Source organism: Chiloscyllium plagiosum, chromosome 10 (assembly GCF_004010195.1).
Source record: "Chiloscyllium plagiosum isolate BGI_BamShark_2017 chromosome 10, ASM401019v2, whole genome shotgun sequence".
In the NCBI taxonomy this organism is placed as follows: domain Eukaryota; kingdom Metazoa; phylum Chordata; class Chondrichthyes; order Orectolobiformes; family Hemiscylliidae; genus Chiloscyllium; species Chiloscyllium plagiosum.
The window spans coordinates 29,455,041-29,471,497 of NC_057719.1; the positions used below are offsets into that span (position 1 = coordinate 29,455,041).

Below are 16,457 nucleotides of genomic sequence, written 5' to 3' on the forward strand. Positions count from 1 at the left end.
TCAAGGTTGGTCATGGAAATTCCTCGATAGCCTTTGTCTTTGTGTTCTATGGGGTCAACTTTCCATGACTGATGTTATGTCCCAAGAATATCACTTCTGCTTTCACGAATTAGTTTTGTTTAATTTTATTATCAATTTTGTTTCTCGTAGTCATTCAAAGAGCTCTAGCAACTTTACCATGTGATCTTTCCAGGACTTAGTAAAGATCACTACATTGTCCAAATAGACTGCACAGTTTGTTAACCCAGCCACAACTCTGTTCATGAGTCTTTGAAATATGGCAGGTGCGTTCTTCATTCCAAATGGCATCACTTTAAATTGATATAGTCCATTTGGGGTTACAAACGCAGAAATTTCTTTCGCTGTCTCTGATAAAGGTACCTGCCAGTAACCACACATTAAGTCCAACTTGGTGATGTAGCTGGCTTGTCCGACTTTCTCAATACCGTCCTCCAATGTAGGAATTGGATATGAGTCCAATTTTGTAACGGCGTTGACTTTCCGATAATCCAAGCAGAATCGTTGAGTGCCGTCAGGCTTCGGAACTAAGCTGATCGGCGAACTCCGTTTGATTCGATGATACCCTTGTTGAGCATGGCCTCCACCTTCTCCTCGACCTGTCTGGCTTTGAAAGGATTAAGCCGATAGGGGTGTTGTTTTATCGGAGCCGTAATCCCTACGTTTACTTCATGTACAATAGCATTAGTCCTCCCCATCTGATTCTTACGTATGTCCTTATATTGTAGTAACAAATCTTTCAACTGCCTTCTATGCTCTGAAGACAGATAGCTTACCAACCTAGCCCACTCCTCAAGGACTTCTTCATTTTTAAAATCTATTTTGAGGCACATCAAAATCCAAATAAGCTGGATTTGATTCCTCACTCTGCAGGACAGTAACTAACATCTGTTTCTCCAGTTCCTTCTCTCTCCTAGTTCTCTGGAGGGGACCTACACAATCAATTATAGCCCGCATGAAAGGTTCTTCAAAAATGTAAATTGGCAACAAAGGTGCTGGTTTTATTACCGCCTGTGACTTACCTACCATTTGACATGTTTGACATGTACAGCAAAATTTAACCACATCCTTGTGTATTCCAGGCCAATAAAAATGTTTTTGTACCTTAGCCTGAGTCTTTCATATCCCTAGGTGACCGCTTATAGGTAGTTCATGTGCTACCCGTAATACTTCCTGTCTGTATGCTACTGGCAATACAATCAGTGTACTTTGGCCTGTTTCTCCTTTGCACTTAACCTGCTGTGGTCTTCGTTTCTGTCTTAGGATTCTATCTTTCAGATAATAACCTTCCGGAATATTCTCTGCCTCCTTTTTGGAGTATGCATCCAATTTTATATATTTTATTGTCTTGTCTTGCTGTTGCAAGTCACTTAGCCTTTTAGGACTAAACATTTCTGCCTGACCCTTTGCCTGTTCAGGTTTTCCCTGCACCATTACATCAAACAGGATATCCACTAACTGAACTTCAACTCCTTCATCTTTATTTTTAGTTTTTTCTTCATGCTGTGACTTATGATAGTGAAATCTGTTTACTACATGGCCTGGGAAAATACCAGAATATTTCTGTTTTAACTCCTCAGTTTCTTGGTCTTCCTCGGGCTTCTCCTCAACAAGGGGTGTCACTCCCACCTTGGATCCTCCCAAATCATTGCCAAGAAGAAAGTGAATTCCTGGAACTGACACTCTGTCAGTCATTCCCACTCTAACTTCCGCAGTCTAGCGTTGGCACTCCAACCTGATCTTACATCGGGGAATGCTAAATTTCTGTCCATCTATCCTACAAATTACCACAGTCTCAGGTAACAGATCAGAAAGAGTGCATATTTGCTCATCCCTTACTATCAGTGACTGGTTAGATCTTGCATCTCTCAAAATTATAACTTTTTGTTCTTCTCCCCCATTCTTTTTGAGTAAACTTTACCCGCAGAGGTGAATTCTTTACTAATTCGATACCCAGCCCCTGCCTAGGCTTTGCACTCTCCTGCAGCTCCTCGGCTCTTCTTGGGGTCTCCTACCTTCACTAATGGCACTGGCTTAGCTTCTTTTACCGCATCTTTTCCTACACTGCCTTTTTTTTAATGACCAGCAATGTGACTTTACGTGTCCCACTTTATCACCTCCTTTCCACCCTTCTGGGATTCTTTTTTATCCTGTGGTAAATTCTTACCAGTGTTCTCTACTCTTGGTTTAATAGGGTTTCATTCACAGGATGAAATTTTGGCTGGAAGCTTGTCTTATGCACCAACATGTATTTATCTCTAATTCTGCTGCCCTTCTCACTTGCTGAACTTTCTGTTCCTCCACATGAATTCTTACCAATGGACGTGAAGTTTTAAACTCTCCAGCAGAATAATCTCTCATAGAGCCTCAAAGATCTTATCTATTTTTAAAGCATGCACCCATCTATCAAAATGACTATGTTTAATTCTTTCAGTCTCAACATAGGTCTGACCTGGTTTCTTCTTTGTGTTTCTGAACTGCTGTCTATATACTTCTGGTACCAATTCATAAGCACTTAAAATAGCCTGTTTAACCTCTTCATAATCTCTTGACCCCTCATCTGACAGTGTGGCAAATACCTCACTAGCTATGTCTACCAGTTCAGTCTCAACTAGCATTACCCATAAATCCTCGGACACTCCATCTGCCAAGACAGTTTTTCAAATGAAATAAAGAAGGCTTCAACATCTTTCTCATCAAAATGTGGCAGAGTTTTGACATATTCATATATATCACTACCTTCTCTTTTAATCTCCATCCTGTTAACTTTACTTTGCCTAAAAAAATAATTTCTCAAGTTTAAATTCTCTCTTTCTTTGTCTCTCCCTTTCTTCTCTCTCTTTGCTCAGCAAAGAACCTTCTCTCTGTCTCTTTTTTCTTGTCTCTTTCTTCTCTCTCTTTCTCCTCTCTCTCTTTCTCTTCCCCTTTGTTTATCTTCTAACTTCATTTTCCTCAATTGTGATTTAGATCTTTCTACGTCTACTGCATTTGTCTGTTTATCTGATACACCTAAGTGTTTAAGTAACACCCTAACAATTTGAACTTTACTTTTGTCCTTGGTTAAACCCAAATCTAACTTATTTGCTAATTGTAAAAGTATTGCCTTTTTCCTTCTTTCTAAACTTTCTTGGCAAATTTGAGAATCATCTTCAAATCCCTGAACCTCTTTAGCAATTTTAAGAGCCATTTCTTTCACTTCTAATTTATCAACCACAAGTCACCAAAGTTAAACAAGTTACTTACAGTGTGGAAACAGGCCCTTCGGCCCAACAAGTCCAAACCGACCCACTGAAGCGCAACCCACCCAGACCCATTCCCCTACATTTACTCTTCACGTAACACTACGGTCAATTTAGCATAGCCAATTCACCTAACCTGCACATTTGTGGACTGTGGGAGGAAACCGGAGCACCCGAAGGAAACCCACGCAGACACAGGGAGAATGTGCAAACTCTACACAGTCAGTCGCCTGCGGTGGGAATTGAACCCGGGTCTCTGGCACTGTGAGGCAGCAGTGCTAACCACTTTGCCACCATGCCACCCATTATTGGGCGCCTATGTTTTATTTAAAGATCTAGGACACTAACCTGCAAGTGTTTAAATCTGCTGGGGTTTTTGTACCTCCAGATCTACTCAAATCTGTCTAAACCAGTTCAAATGACAGACAAAAGCTTCCAAACTGTTAAGACACAGGGTAATCCCACCCCTGCTAGTTTAAACCAGCAACACAGAAATAATTTTAACCCGTGCTGTAATCTGTTAAAATTCAAGAGGCCACAAACTATCCCAAAGTCACCATTTACATTAAAAATTAACAACTTTTTATTTAAAAGACTAACAGAGATTAATTAACAACGATTTACACCTCCTTTCTCTAACCTACCTTTTACTTTCCCTCCTATTGTACTGGGCCGATAAAACTCCCGATTGAGATTTACCAAAAAATTCAAATTTCAAAATCAGCCAGCTGTTGAATCTTCTCTTTGTATCTTCCTCTGTCTTCTTTTCTTCTTCTTATGGTTATTGAATAGATAAAGGTACCGTTAAGAGAGCTATTCTGTGGGCAGTCTGCATATGTTGGTTTAAAAATGTGTTGCTGGAAAAGCGCAGCAAGTCAGGCAGCATCAAAGGAGAAGGAGAATCGATGTTTCGGGCATAAGCGAAACATTGATTCTCTTTCTCCTTTGATGCTGCCTGACCTGCTGCGCTTTTCCAGCAACACATTTTTAAGCTCTGATCCCCAGCATCTGCAGTCCTCACTTTCTCCTGCATATGTTGGTGAATTGTTCAATTATTTTCCGGTTTTATACCCCAAAACATCGGATTGTTCCATTGATTTTAATATTATCAAAATACTAAATTTGAATTTGATTGGAGTTTTGTATCTTAGTGCATAATTTAAACTGATTGGCCGAATTTGAATTTGTTCTTGTCTCTTAGCAACCCAGATACTGCTAGCTGCTGGACCAAATGTTGCATTGTAAATTCTCCAGCACTCTCTGTGCTTGCTAAGTCCTTCAACTCTCTTAAAGGTTCGGTACCTCTCTACACCTTCAGAAAACTTTATTGCGAAAACTAAAAATGCATCCACTATTGTAATCATTTAAAGTGAAATTCATGCAATGAATATTGAGAGTTCAACATATTAGACTCAGTATCTTTGATTTGATTACTATCACGTGTATCAAGGTACAGTGAAAAGTGTTGTCTTACGCGCTCTGTAGGCATATTGTACTATAGAAGTGCATCAGGGTAACAGAACAGAGTACAGGATACAAAGTTACAGCCGGCGAGAAGGTACAGAGATTAGCATTAATGAGGTCCATTCAAAAGTCTGGTTATACTGGGGAAGAAGCTGTTCTTTAATCAGTTCATATTTGTACACAAACTTATATGCCTTCAGCCCAATGGAAGAGAGTATATACAGGGTGGGAGGGGTCTTGAGTTATGTTGGTTGTTTTCCCAATTCTGCAGGAAGTATAGATGAAGTCAGAGGATGGAAGGCTGATTTGTATGATGGACTAGGCTGTGTCTACAACTCTAGTTTCCTTTGGTCTTGGGAAGAACAGTTGCCAGCTCTGATGCATCCAGATAGGATGCATTTTCTGGTACATTTATAAAAATTGGAAGTCTTTATGGACATTCTTGGACCTCCTGGGGAAGTAGAGGCGATGCTGTGCTTTCTTGATTGTAGCGTCAATTTGGGTGGACCAGAATAGGTTGTTGGTGATTGTCACTCCCAAAAACTTGACATTTTCGACCATCTCCACCTCAGCACCACTGATACAGATGGGGAATGCCCCCCACTCTGCTTCCTGAAGTCAATGACCATCTCCACTTTGCAGACTTTGATGGAGAGATTGTTGTCTTTACATCATGCCTTTAAGCACTGTCTCTCCTTCCTGTACTCTGTCCCGTTGTTGTTTGAGATCCAACCAACAATGGTGGTGTCGTTAGCAAACTTGTAAATGGAGTTGGTGTGGAACTTGGCCACACGTGTGTGTGTGTGTAAGGAGAAAAGTTGGGTGCTGAGTAGATAGCTTTGTGGCGCTATTTTCTGTATTGGGTCCTCAGACTTTAATTTCTGCTTGTAAGCCAGGAGGACCACAGCATTGTAGTCTGATTTTCCAAAATGCAGATGGGTAATGGAGCAGTAGGCATCTTTTATGGTTGTGTTGCAATGATCAAGGATGTCCAGTCCTCTAGTGGGACAAGATATGTGTTGGTGGAATCTTGCTAGCACATTCTTGAGGTTGAAAGAGGTAAAAACAATGACAGCAGATGCTGGAATCCAGATTCTGGATCAGTGGTGCTGGAAGAGCACAGCAATTCAGGCAGCATCCGAGGAGCAGCAAAATCGAATGTCGATTTTGCTGCTCGTCGGATGCTGCCTGAATTGCTGTGCTCTCCCAGCACCACTGATCCATTCTTGAGGTTGGCCTGGTTAAAGCCGCAGACTACGATGAACAAGGCATTGGGTATTCCAACTCAAGGCTGTTTATTTGTAGCACTGTATACTTCAAGTGCATTTTTCACTTCTGCATGAAATGGGGTGTAGACCGCTGTCATTGGAGGTGAACTTGTGCGGCAGATAGTATGGATGGTATTTCACTGTTAAATAATCTCAATCCAGGCAGCAGTGACTTGCTAAGCTCACCATGTTTGAGCAACCGGGAGATGTTGATATCAGGAGGCAGACTTCACCACACCTTACCTTGCCCGAGGATGCCAAGAGATCCATTCGGTGAATTGAGAAGCCTTCAGGTTGTAAGGTAGTCAGATGCAGCAAGGATGAGCCATGTCTCTGTGAAACAGAATGCACAGCAGACCCTCAATTCTCTTTGGAAAGTGAGTCTCGTTTTAAGTTCATCCATTTTGTTCTCAATAGCTTGGATTTTTTGCCAGGTGTATGCTGGGGAGGGAGGACTTGAAACCCTAAAGTTTCAGTGTCACCTTTTATCTTGATGTTTATTGGAACAGAGAAGTAAAGTATTTTTCTTTTGGAGATATAAATGATAACTAGTTCTTTGTCTAATTGAGGGCACAGTGCCCAAATTTGATCTCATTTGAATTCTCTCCTTGGGGACAGCTTGTAAGCTGGACTAGTATGATTAAACAATCTGAATTTGGAAATCCTATAGCTTTTTCAGTTTACGTTTACAATTATAATTGCTTGCAACATACTGTAGTTTTGCTTTTTTTTTAGCCTATATCTGACAACTCTGCACAAACCTGCAAAATGTCCACTGCACGCTGTGTCCAGCTGATGCTAGTTGGTATGGCAAATGAATTAAAGGAAATGTGGATTTCTGGGCAGCCACTTCTGCTTTATGTTTATTTGTGGCAGTATGCTCCCACCTTGGCCTGGTTAGTTGCAAACAAGATGTCTGTGAAAAGAATAAAAAACCTGAAAAGTGGACTGGTAAGTACACTTTTGGAAAATGTAACCTGCTGATATTATTGTTACCTGTCAGTTGTCTGGACACATTATAATGCATGGCAAAATTTGCTAGCTTTTAAATGTACTCCTGGGTAATGCTATTATTTTTGAATTAAAGAAATTATTGCATATAAATTTATGAAAACAATATCTTATTGCCATTGGTTAAGGGGACACCTTCTTTCTCCCTCCGTCCTCCCCTCCCTCTCCAGAGAGATATTAGAATGAATAAGTCTTTGCTAGATTGCAATGTGATTGCATGGTTTTTTTTGGTATCTCTGCAGATGTATAATTGACTTTAACAAGATTAAATGTTACACTTTATTTTTGAGTTTACAATCTGTCATAGATGCATTAAGCTAAGTTTTAGATGTACATTTTTATGACTGGCATGAATGGAGACTAATTGTTGTACAAGTGCCTGAGCAGTTCACAAAGGCAGTGCTTCTACATTTAATTATAGATATGCATACTCCTTCCCAATAAGGTCACCTGAATTTTAAGAAGAACACTAGGATCCATGTTGGCAAAAGCTAAGGTTTTGCTCTCCTCAAGTTCATATTAAAGTTTAAGACTGTAAAACATAGGAGCAGAAATAGACCATTCAATCCATCAAGTCTATTTACCTTTCAGTAAGATTATGGTTGATTTAATAATCCTCAACATCACTTCCTTGCCCTTTTTCCCTATAACCCTGATTCACTTACTGATTAAAAATCTCTTAGCCTTTAATATAATCACACAGCTTTGACTGCCTTTAGCAGCAAAGAGCTCCGCTGAATCAACCCTCTGAAGAAATTTCTCCCTCTCTCTTTAAAATGCAACCCTTTATTCTGAGATTGTGCCCTCTGGTCCTTGACACACTCTTACAAAGAGAAACAACTTTTCTACATCTACCTTGTAAATTCCCCTAAAATCTTGTATATTTCAATAAGATTGCCTCTTATTCTTGTAAATTCCACTGAGTACAGGCCCAACCTATTAAAGACAGCCTGTCCATACCAGAGATCAGCCTAGTGAGCCTTGTCTGGACTGTGTCCAATGTAAGTATATCATTCCTTATATAAGAAACCCAAATTCTTCATGTGCATGGGAATTCATGTCTCATGAACTTGATTGAGTTTTTTTTAAGAAATAACAAAGAGGATTGATGAAAGTAGAGTGGTAGATGTGATCTATATGGACTTCAGTAAGGCATTTGACAAGATTCCTCATGGGAGACTGGTTAGCAAGGTTAGATCATATGGAATACAGGGAGAACTAGCCATTTGGATAGAGAACTAGCTCAAAGGTAGAAGACAGAGGGTGGTGGCAGAGGGTTGCTTTTCAGACTAAAGGCCTGTGACCAGTGGAGTGCCACAAGGATCGGTGCTGGGTCCACTGCCTTTCGTCATTTATATAAATGATGTGGATGTGAACATAGGAGGTCTAGATAGTAAGTTTGCAGGTGACACCAAAATTGGGGGTGTAGTGGACAGCGAAGAAGGTTACCTCAGAGTACAAAGGGATTTTGATCAGATGGGCCAATGGACTGAGGAGTGGCAGATGGAGTTTAATTTAGATAAACATGAGGTGCTGCATTTTGGAAAAGAAAATCAGACTAGGACTTATACACTTAATGGTAAAGTACTGGGGAGTGTTATTGAACAAAGAGACCTTGGAGTGCAGGTTCACAGTTTGTTGAAAGTAGAGTCACAGGTAGATAGGATAGTGAAGAAGGCTTTTGGTATTGATATAGTTTAGATTAGATTAGATTACTTACATTTGGAAACAGGCTGTTCGGCCCAACAAGTCCACACCGCCCCGCCGAAGCGCAACCCACCCATACCCCTTACCTAACACTACGGGCAATTTAGCATGGCCAATTCACCTGACCTGCACATTTTTGGACTGTGGGAGGAAACCGGATGCTTTCCTTTATTGGTCAGAGCATTGAGTATATGAGTTGGGAGGTCATGTTGCGGCTGTATAGGACATTGGTTAGGTCACTTTTGGAGTACTGCATGCAATTCTGGTCTCTTTCCTATCGGAAGGATATTGTGAAACTTAAAAGAATTCAGAAAAGATTTACAAGGATGTTGCTGGGGTTGAAGGATTTGAGCTTTAGGGAGATGGTGAATAGTCTGGGGCTGTTTTCCCCAGAACTTCGGAGGCTGAGGGGTGACCTTTAAGAGCTTTAAAAAATCATGAGGGGAATGGATAGTTGGGATAGTTCCCTGAGTTGGGAAAAGGACTTAGGTTTAGGGTGAGAGGGGAAAGATTTAAAAGGGACCTAAGGTGCAACATTTTCATACAGAGGGTGGTGCATGTATGGAATGAGCTGCCAGAAGAAATGGTGGAGGCTGGTACAATTGACAGCATTTAAAAGGCATCTGGAGACTCTGCAAGATGGTGGCGATTCTGTAGAACTGCTGTGGACAACTCTGCCTAACAGCCAAGGTATACTGGTGTTTTTTGCCATCCCTGGCCAACTTATGTGGTGGAATTATTAGTTTAACACCTTACAGAACACATATTTGTTAATATTTGGGAGTGGGAAGGATGCCAAAGGGAAAAGGAGCGAGCAAACAGCAGCAGGGAGGACACTCCCCTGGACCACCTACCACACCAGAGACTGCAGCAGCAGCAACCTCTCCTGAACCCCCCGGGGACCTGACAGACTCACAGGAATTGGCTGCAGCGATGGAGGGACTTACCTTGAACGTTGGGGCTGCGATTGAGGAGATCCATGGGGAGATTCGTGCCCAGGTCCAACCTATCACAGCCATGCTGCAGAAGCATGAGCAGGAGATTCAGAGCCTCGGGGAGAGGCTGGAGGAGGTGGAGGGTCGAACTAAGGCCTTGGAAGCTGCATTGGAATCCGCATCCAGTCGGATCCAGGTGCTGGAGCAAGAGGTGCGGGCCTTGTGAGATCATATCGACGACCTTGAAAATCGAGGTCGGAGGATAAATCTCCGAATTGTTGGGCTCCCTGAAGGCGAGGAAAGTGAGCAGCCAGTCAACTTCTTTGAAAGCTGGCTGCCGAAGTTTTTGGGCCTTCACATCAAGTCCAGCAGCCTGCAGATTGAAAGGGCTTATCGGGTTACAGTGCACAGGTCAGGCCCAGTGCAGCACCCCCGCCCAGTCCTAGTGCACTTCCACTCATATAAGGACAAGCAAAAAGTCATAGAAGCTTCCAGATCCCTGGGAAAAGATCCGCAGGCACTGCTGTACAAGGGGTCAAAAATAATGTTTTTCCAGGATTTCTCTGCAGCTGTAATTTGAAGTGAAGTTAGAAAGAGGTTGAGGAACCTGGGCATCCAGTACTCCATGAGATACCCCGCAGTGCTCCATTTCAGCCACGAGGAACTGTAGCATCTACTTGAGACGTGTTTGAAAGCCGCCGAGGAGGCACATTTTGTGTGGCCTTCGGTGACTAAGCTACAGCGGATCATGGCCCTCCAGCTGCCTTGAATTCAGTACTGACACAAAATGTAAAGAAAGAACTTGCTTTTGCTAGACAAAGGTTGTTCGAATATGGGGATAGGTCAGGGAAGTATTTAGCGTACCTGACTAGGAAAAAGCATGCTCCCCAATCCAATACTGCAATCAGAGACAGTGCCGGGGTCCTTACACACAATGCTAAAAAGATTAATGAAGCTTTTTGGAGTTTTTACTCTGAATTGTATCGGTCTGAAGGTTGCGAGGACAGGAGGGTTAAAATTGAGACCCTTTTTAAGAACCTGGACCTCCCAGGGGTAACCTTGGAACAGGCCTCTCCTGGGTGAGTTTTATAAGGGGTTTATAGGGCTGATGTTGGAGGTGTACAATCACTCATATATGCATGAATGCCTACCACCATCTTTGAGAGAAGCTAATATTTTCTTAATTCTTAAGAAGGGGAAGGTTCCTGAGGATTGTGCCTCATACGGGCCCATCTCTCTAGTAAATTCAGATTTCAAGATTCTGTCCAAGATCCTGGCACTGAGATTGGAAAGGGTGTTGCCCCATATTATTAAAGAGGATTAGACTGGCTTTATAAGGGGCCGTAGGTCCTCTAATAATATTAGAAGGTTGCTGAATATGGTCCAAGTTTGTCAGCAACAATCGATTCAGGGGTTGGTGATTTCCTTAGATGCATTTGTTCGGGTGGAATGGCCATACCTTTTTTATGTCTTAGAATAGTTTGGGTTGGGTGGAGTCTTTGCTAGATGGGTGGAGGTTTTATATCGCCACCCTCTGGCCGCAGTCATCACCAACAGGTTAAGTCTGGGAATTTTAGGATTGGTAGGGGTAGTCGGCAAGGCTGCCCCCTCTCACCGTTGTTGTTTACGTTGGTGATAGAGCTGCTGGCAGAAGCCATTCGTCAGAAAGGCCACATAACCGCTCCGGAAGTGGGATTGAGGGCACACAAGATTACACTGTATGCGAATGACATTCTTCTGTTTTTATCGAACCCGATGACCTCCGTACCCCATTTGATACAATGTATCAATTCATTTGATTAGATTAGATTACATACAGTGTGGAAACAGGCCCTTCGGCCCAACAAGTCCACACCGCCCCTCAATTCATTTGGGGCTATTTCAGGATATAAAATTAAGTTTGTAAAATCGGAGGCTATGCCTTCGGGGAACTTTAAGGATGTGCCAGAAGTTGAAGGTGGCCCTAAGTTCCCTTTTAAGTGGTCATGGGCAGGGTTCCGATACCTAGGCATTTTTATTACCCCCAAGTTTGATCTGTTATTTCGGACTAACTTTGCTCACTTGCTCAACAATATTAGGCTAGATCTCCAGAAAAGGGAGGTTCTTCCAATTTCATGGCTGGGCCGAATATCTCTCATTAAGATGAATGTTCTTCCTCGTTTGCTTTATCCCATGCGTATGCTCCCTATAATGTTCCCCAGATCAATGCTGCGAAAGCTTATGGGGTGGTTTGGTTCCTTTGTCTGGAATCATGGGCAGCCCCTCATCAAATTTACTAAATTGCAGTTCCCTCAAAGAGGGGAGGAGTTGATTTCCCAGACATCAGGAGGTATCAATTGAGTTCCCTGCTGTCCTTTGTCTGTGATTGGGTAGGTAACGATCCAAACTCAATATGGCTGGATATCGAGGCCTCCCAGACAAAGTGCCCTCTTATTAACCTGTTGTTCATGGATAAGATGAGGACAGTTATGGAACACTGCCGGAACCCCATTGTCATTAGTACAGTCAAGGCACAGAGGGTGATGCGTCAGAGTGAGGGTTGTTTATCCAAGACTTCGCCACTAGCACCTATAGTTGGCATGCCAGGGTTCCGACCAGGGATGATGGACTCAGGGTTCAAACTATGGGCAGCGAGAGGAGTTTCTAGTTTGGGAGACTTGTTTGAGGGGGAGGTTATAATGTCTTTTGAGCAACTGAACTTTATACATCATTGGTCCTGACCTCGCATTGACTATGCCTCTCACCCATGCGAGGCCTGTTCCATGATTTTTGCACCAAACTTGTCCCCTATATCAAACTGTCTCTCTCACCTGACAGAGTCTTGTGTCAGGCATTGGCATTCTTGTTGCTGTTTCACAGGATGGACTCTGTGATTAACAAAGGCAGTTAAGGAGAGTATCAAATCAAAAAACTATAGCCCACAAAGTGTCAGAAAGTAATGGTAGGTCAGAGGATTTGAAATTGTTTAGGAATCAGCAAGGGATGAGTAAATGCTAAAAGGGGAGAAATTGACTGAGAAGTAAATTTGGCGAGAAATCTAAAAATGAACAGCTCGAGCTTCTATATACATACAAAAAGTAGCTAAACGAAGTGTGTGGGATCCTTGGAGGATGCAACTGGAGAAATAATAGGGGAACAGGGAAATGGCAGGTAGCATAAACAAATATTTTGCATTGATCTCCACTATGGAGGACGCTATAAGATACCTGAAGATGACAGATGAGTAAGGTGCTAATGAGAGGAAAAGTCTTGTAATGGTCTGAATCTCGAAGAACAAAGTATTTGAAAAATTAATGGGCTGAAGTGGCCTCTGGGAAGAGGAGATTTTAAAACCACTAAGGTGATATTCTGTTCAAAAAAATAAGGGAGACAAAGTAGTAGACTACAGGCCAGTTAACCTTGCATCCATCACTGATAAATGCTAGAGTCTATTAATAGGGACAAAATGGAGGACAGTTAATTAATTAGCTTAATACAATCAAATAGTCAATATGCTTTGTATAAAGGAAATTATTTGACATGTTTGCTAGATTCTTTGGGGATATATTAAGCAGAGTTGAGAACTGGGTACAGGTAGATATAATTTTGGATTTTCAGATAGAATTCAGTAAGGTACTATAAAAGATTATTGTACAAGATGGAAACTTATGATATTGGGGTAATGCATTAGTGTCCATTTGAGGATTGGTTAACACAAACAAGACAGAATTGGGATTAATGATCCTGTTTCAGGATCAGGCCTCGGGGTCTTCATTATTTATCTGTAGTTCTTTAGTCAGGGAGTGTGGTGGTGCATGGAGGTACAGTGTGCTTTGAGTGTATCCAGATTTTCTCACCATACAAAATAGGTGGGAAGGCATGTTGTGATGAGGATGTAAAACGTCAAGGAAGGGATATAGATAGTCTGAGTGGGCAAAAGTTTGCAGATAGAATTTAATGTATGAAAATGTAAGGTATTTAAATGATGTAAATCATATTGCTATTATTGAACAACTAGTAGTACAGCAGCACAAGTAATATTCTTTGAAACATACAAGACTCTGAGGGGCTTTGACATGAGAAGACATTTCCATTAATGGTGGAATCTCGACTAGGGGGCATAGATCCAAAGTAAGGGGCACTCATTTAAAACTGAGATACAAAAGAATTGCTTGGAATTATTTATCCCAGAGTTATGGAGGCTAGGTCACTGAAAATGTTTTAAAGAGGAGGTAAATGTTTAATATTGGAGTTGGGGGCAATGAAGAGCTGGTACAAAAGAGCTTAGGCCTGGAGCAGATCAGCCATGATCTTATTGAATGGTGGGGCTGAACGGCCTGCTCCTGGTTCTAGTTATTTTCTTGTATAACAACACTTGGTGTTTACTTTCATGAAAAAATTATAAATCAGGAATAATTTGTTTACAGGTCAGTTTAAGTACAGGCCAGGTTATGTTGTCATGGAGATGGTAGAAGTTAGGAATGATCTCTGGTTTCAGTTTGTTTGGGAATTGGTTGTAGATTTTGTACTGGTGTGTGCAGTTTGCACTTGAGAGAAAAGTTGGCCAAAATAAATGACTGTTAGTCAGACTATCACCATATGGAGAGTAAAACACTAACTCTATCATTAGCAACATGGAAGATGGGTGAGACTTGATCTTGGGTTGAATCTTTTGATGAAAAGAAGCTAGGAGAACACCATTAGACATGTTTTATTGCAAAAGAAAGTAACCAGAAATATTGGATTTATAACCAGAACCAAGGGATTGAGTATCTTTAGTCAAGAGGATAAGTACCTCTGAGAATAGCTGGAGTTGAGGATTATTCTTTAAAGGATTATGGCACACTTAGATTAGATTACTTACAGTGTGGAAACAGGCCCTTCGGCCCAACAAGTCCACACCGACCCGCCGAAGCGCAACCCACCCATACCCCTACATTTACCTCTTACCTAACACTACGGGCAATTTAGCATGGCCAATTCACCTGACCTGCACATCTTTGGACTGTGGGAGGAAACCGGAGCACCCGGAGGAAACCCACGCAGACACGGGGAGAACGTGCAAACTCCACACAGTCAGTCGCCTGAGGTGGGAATTGAACCCGGGTCTCTGGCGCTGTGAGGCAGCAGTGCTAACCACTGTGCCACCGTGTCGCCCACTTATTGGTGATTCCTACAGAAGTAAATAACTTTGATGTGTGTGTTTGAGAGAGAATTATTGGTGCATGTCAGAAGCAAGCCTAAATGCTTTGCAATATGGTTAATTATTACACTGGTCCTTGTTGAATTTAAAACTTTACATTCTGAAATGACTTTACATACAAAATGTTGTGGCATTGTTTTAACCAATAGAACAATGTTCCAGTTTTCTGTTTTAAATATTAATGGTTCATAACAGAAACTTGGTTACAATTCAATCGGCTGGAATGTACACCTTTGTTTCCCAGCCTCCTCCTCCCTTTGCTAACTCTTATTTTCATATTTTCAGGATGCTGATGTATCTTATTTTGGAGATTTAAAGATTAAAGCAGCTTGAAACTGTAGCCATTGTACTGGTGGAGAAGGTGAAAGTTTGGAACATTTTAATCGTCTGGTAGTATGGAACTTATGAAAAAGATTTTTTTTTGGTCTTGGACTTATCATGATATTTTACAAGAATACCAATGTAAAGGGAACAACATTTTATACTGTTTGAGAAGAGTGCTGATTAATGGAGGCATTGCCGTAGAGACTATCATTTCATTGAATGACAGTTAACTGCCGAGCTTTAATTTTGAATTGGGAAGTTCAACTGTGAAGGCAATGCCCAACTGACTTGCCTATTTAAAGTTGAAGCAAATGCAATGTCTGTACATGTCTTTCTGCCGGCAAGGGTCAGGGCCCTGTCTACTAATAGTGCCCAGTTTATCCCCAAGTGCCCTTCAAAGGTAAGATATCTCCAAATTGAGCAAAGGTAAAGGTAGCTATTTCATGCTACTTTGCAGTATTTTTCAATGGGTGCTTTAACAGGATTTTTTTTTCAGCCATACTTGCTGATGGTTTTGATTTAAATTAAACCTTTGTTACAATCTAACATCATTTTCATACACTGTTTGTTTAAATTTAATACTTGTGCTTACACGTTGGTTTTTACTCTTTTGAGTCATGGAACATGGTAAAAGGTATAATGGTCATCTCTCTTTACATCAATGCATGACATGTTATCTCTGTTCTGTGCAGTTAAACCACCAGCAAAATCCTATATGTTTTTCCTCATTTCTCTAATAAAGGAATACTAACATATCATCTTTGAATATTTACAAAGCACACTTAGTTGGTTTGATGACCAGATTGGTTCTAAGCTTCACTATAGCCTAGTGGCTAGATGGGGGTTTTAAAAAAAGCCATGCTTCCTCATCTTATGACTTAATAACACCCATGTGATAACTTCATACTGATGCTCAGTTTATACTCGCATGACTGGTTACTAAAGCTGTAAAGCAAAGTATTACTGCTCTATAGATATGAATAGTCATTATAGAGAGTAAAACAAGAGGAAAAAAATGTTCATCTGTGATTATATTAAGTATTTTCCTCCTTATACTCAGAAAGCATGAGGTATGACTCATGGGGATTTACAGTCCTGTGTATTGGAAAACTGAAACTATGTAACATTTGGCTGTGAAATGGATACCTGAGTTTTGCTGCTTTGACAACAATTCGAATTAACCAATCAGTTTAAATTATGTCCCAGGATAATAAAAGCCAATCAAGTTTGAATTTATTGTTTTGACAACATTGAACCAATGAGACTATGGGGGTATTAAAATGTGGGCATTTGAAAACTGGTCAGAGAC

General features: G+C 41.2%; 1 protein-coding gene across 2 annotated transcripts in view; it reads left to right on the forward strand.

Moving 5' to 3' along the window:
* Window positions 1–16,037, forward strand: part of dhrs7 (dehydrogenase/reductase (SDR family) member 7) — a 52,826-nt gene extending 36,789 nt beyond the window's left edge. For both annotated transcript variants that reach the window (XM_043698466.1, XM_043698467.1), the window contains 2 exons: window positions 6,725–6,940; window positions 15,110–16,037. In XM_043698466.1, the coding sequence (XP_043554401.1) occupies window positions 6,725–6,940; window positions 15,110–15,157 (264 nt within the window). In that variant the 3' untranslated portion in view covers window positions 15,158–16,037. The remainder of the gene's footprint in view (window positions 1–6,724; window positions 6,941–15,109) is intronic.
* The last annotated feature ends 420 nt before the right edge of the window (window positions 16,038–16,457 follow it).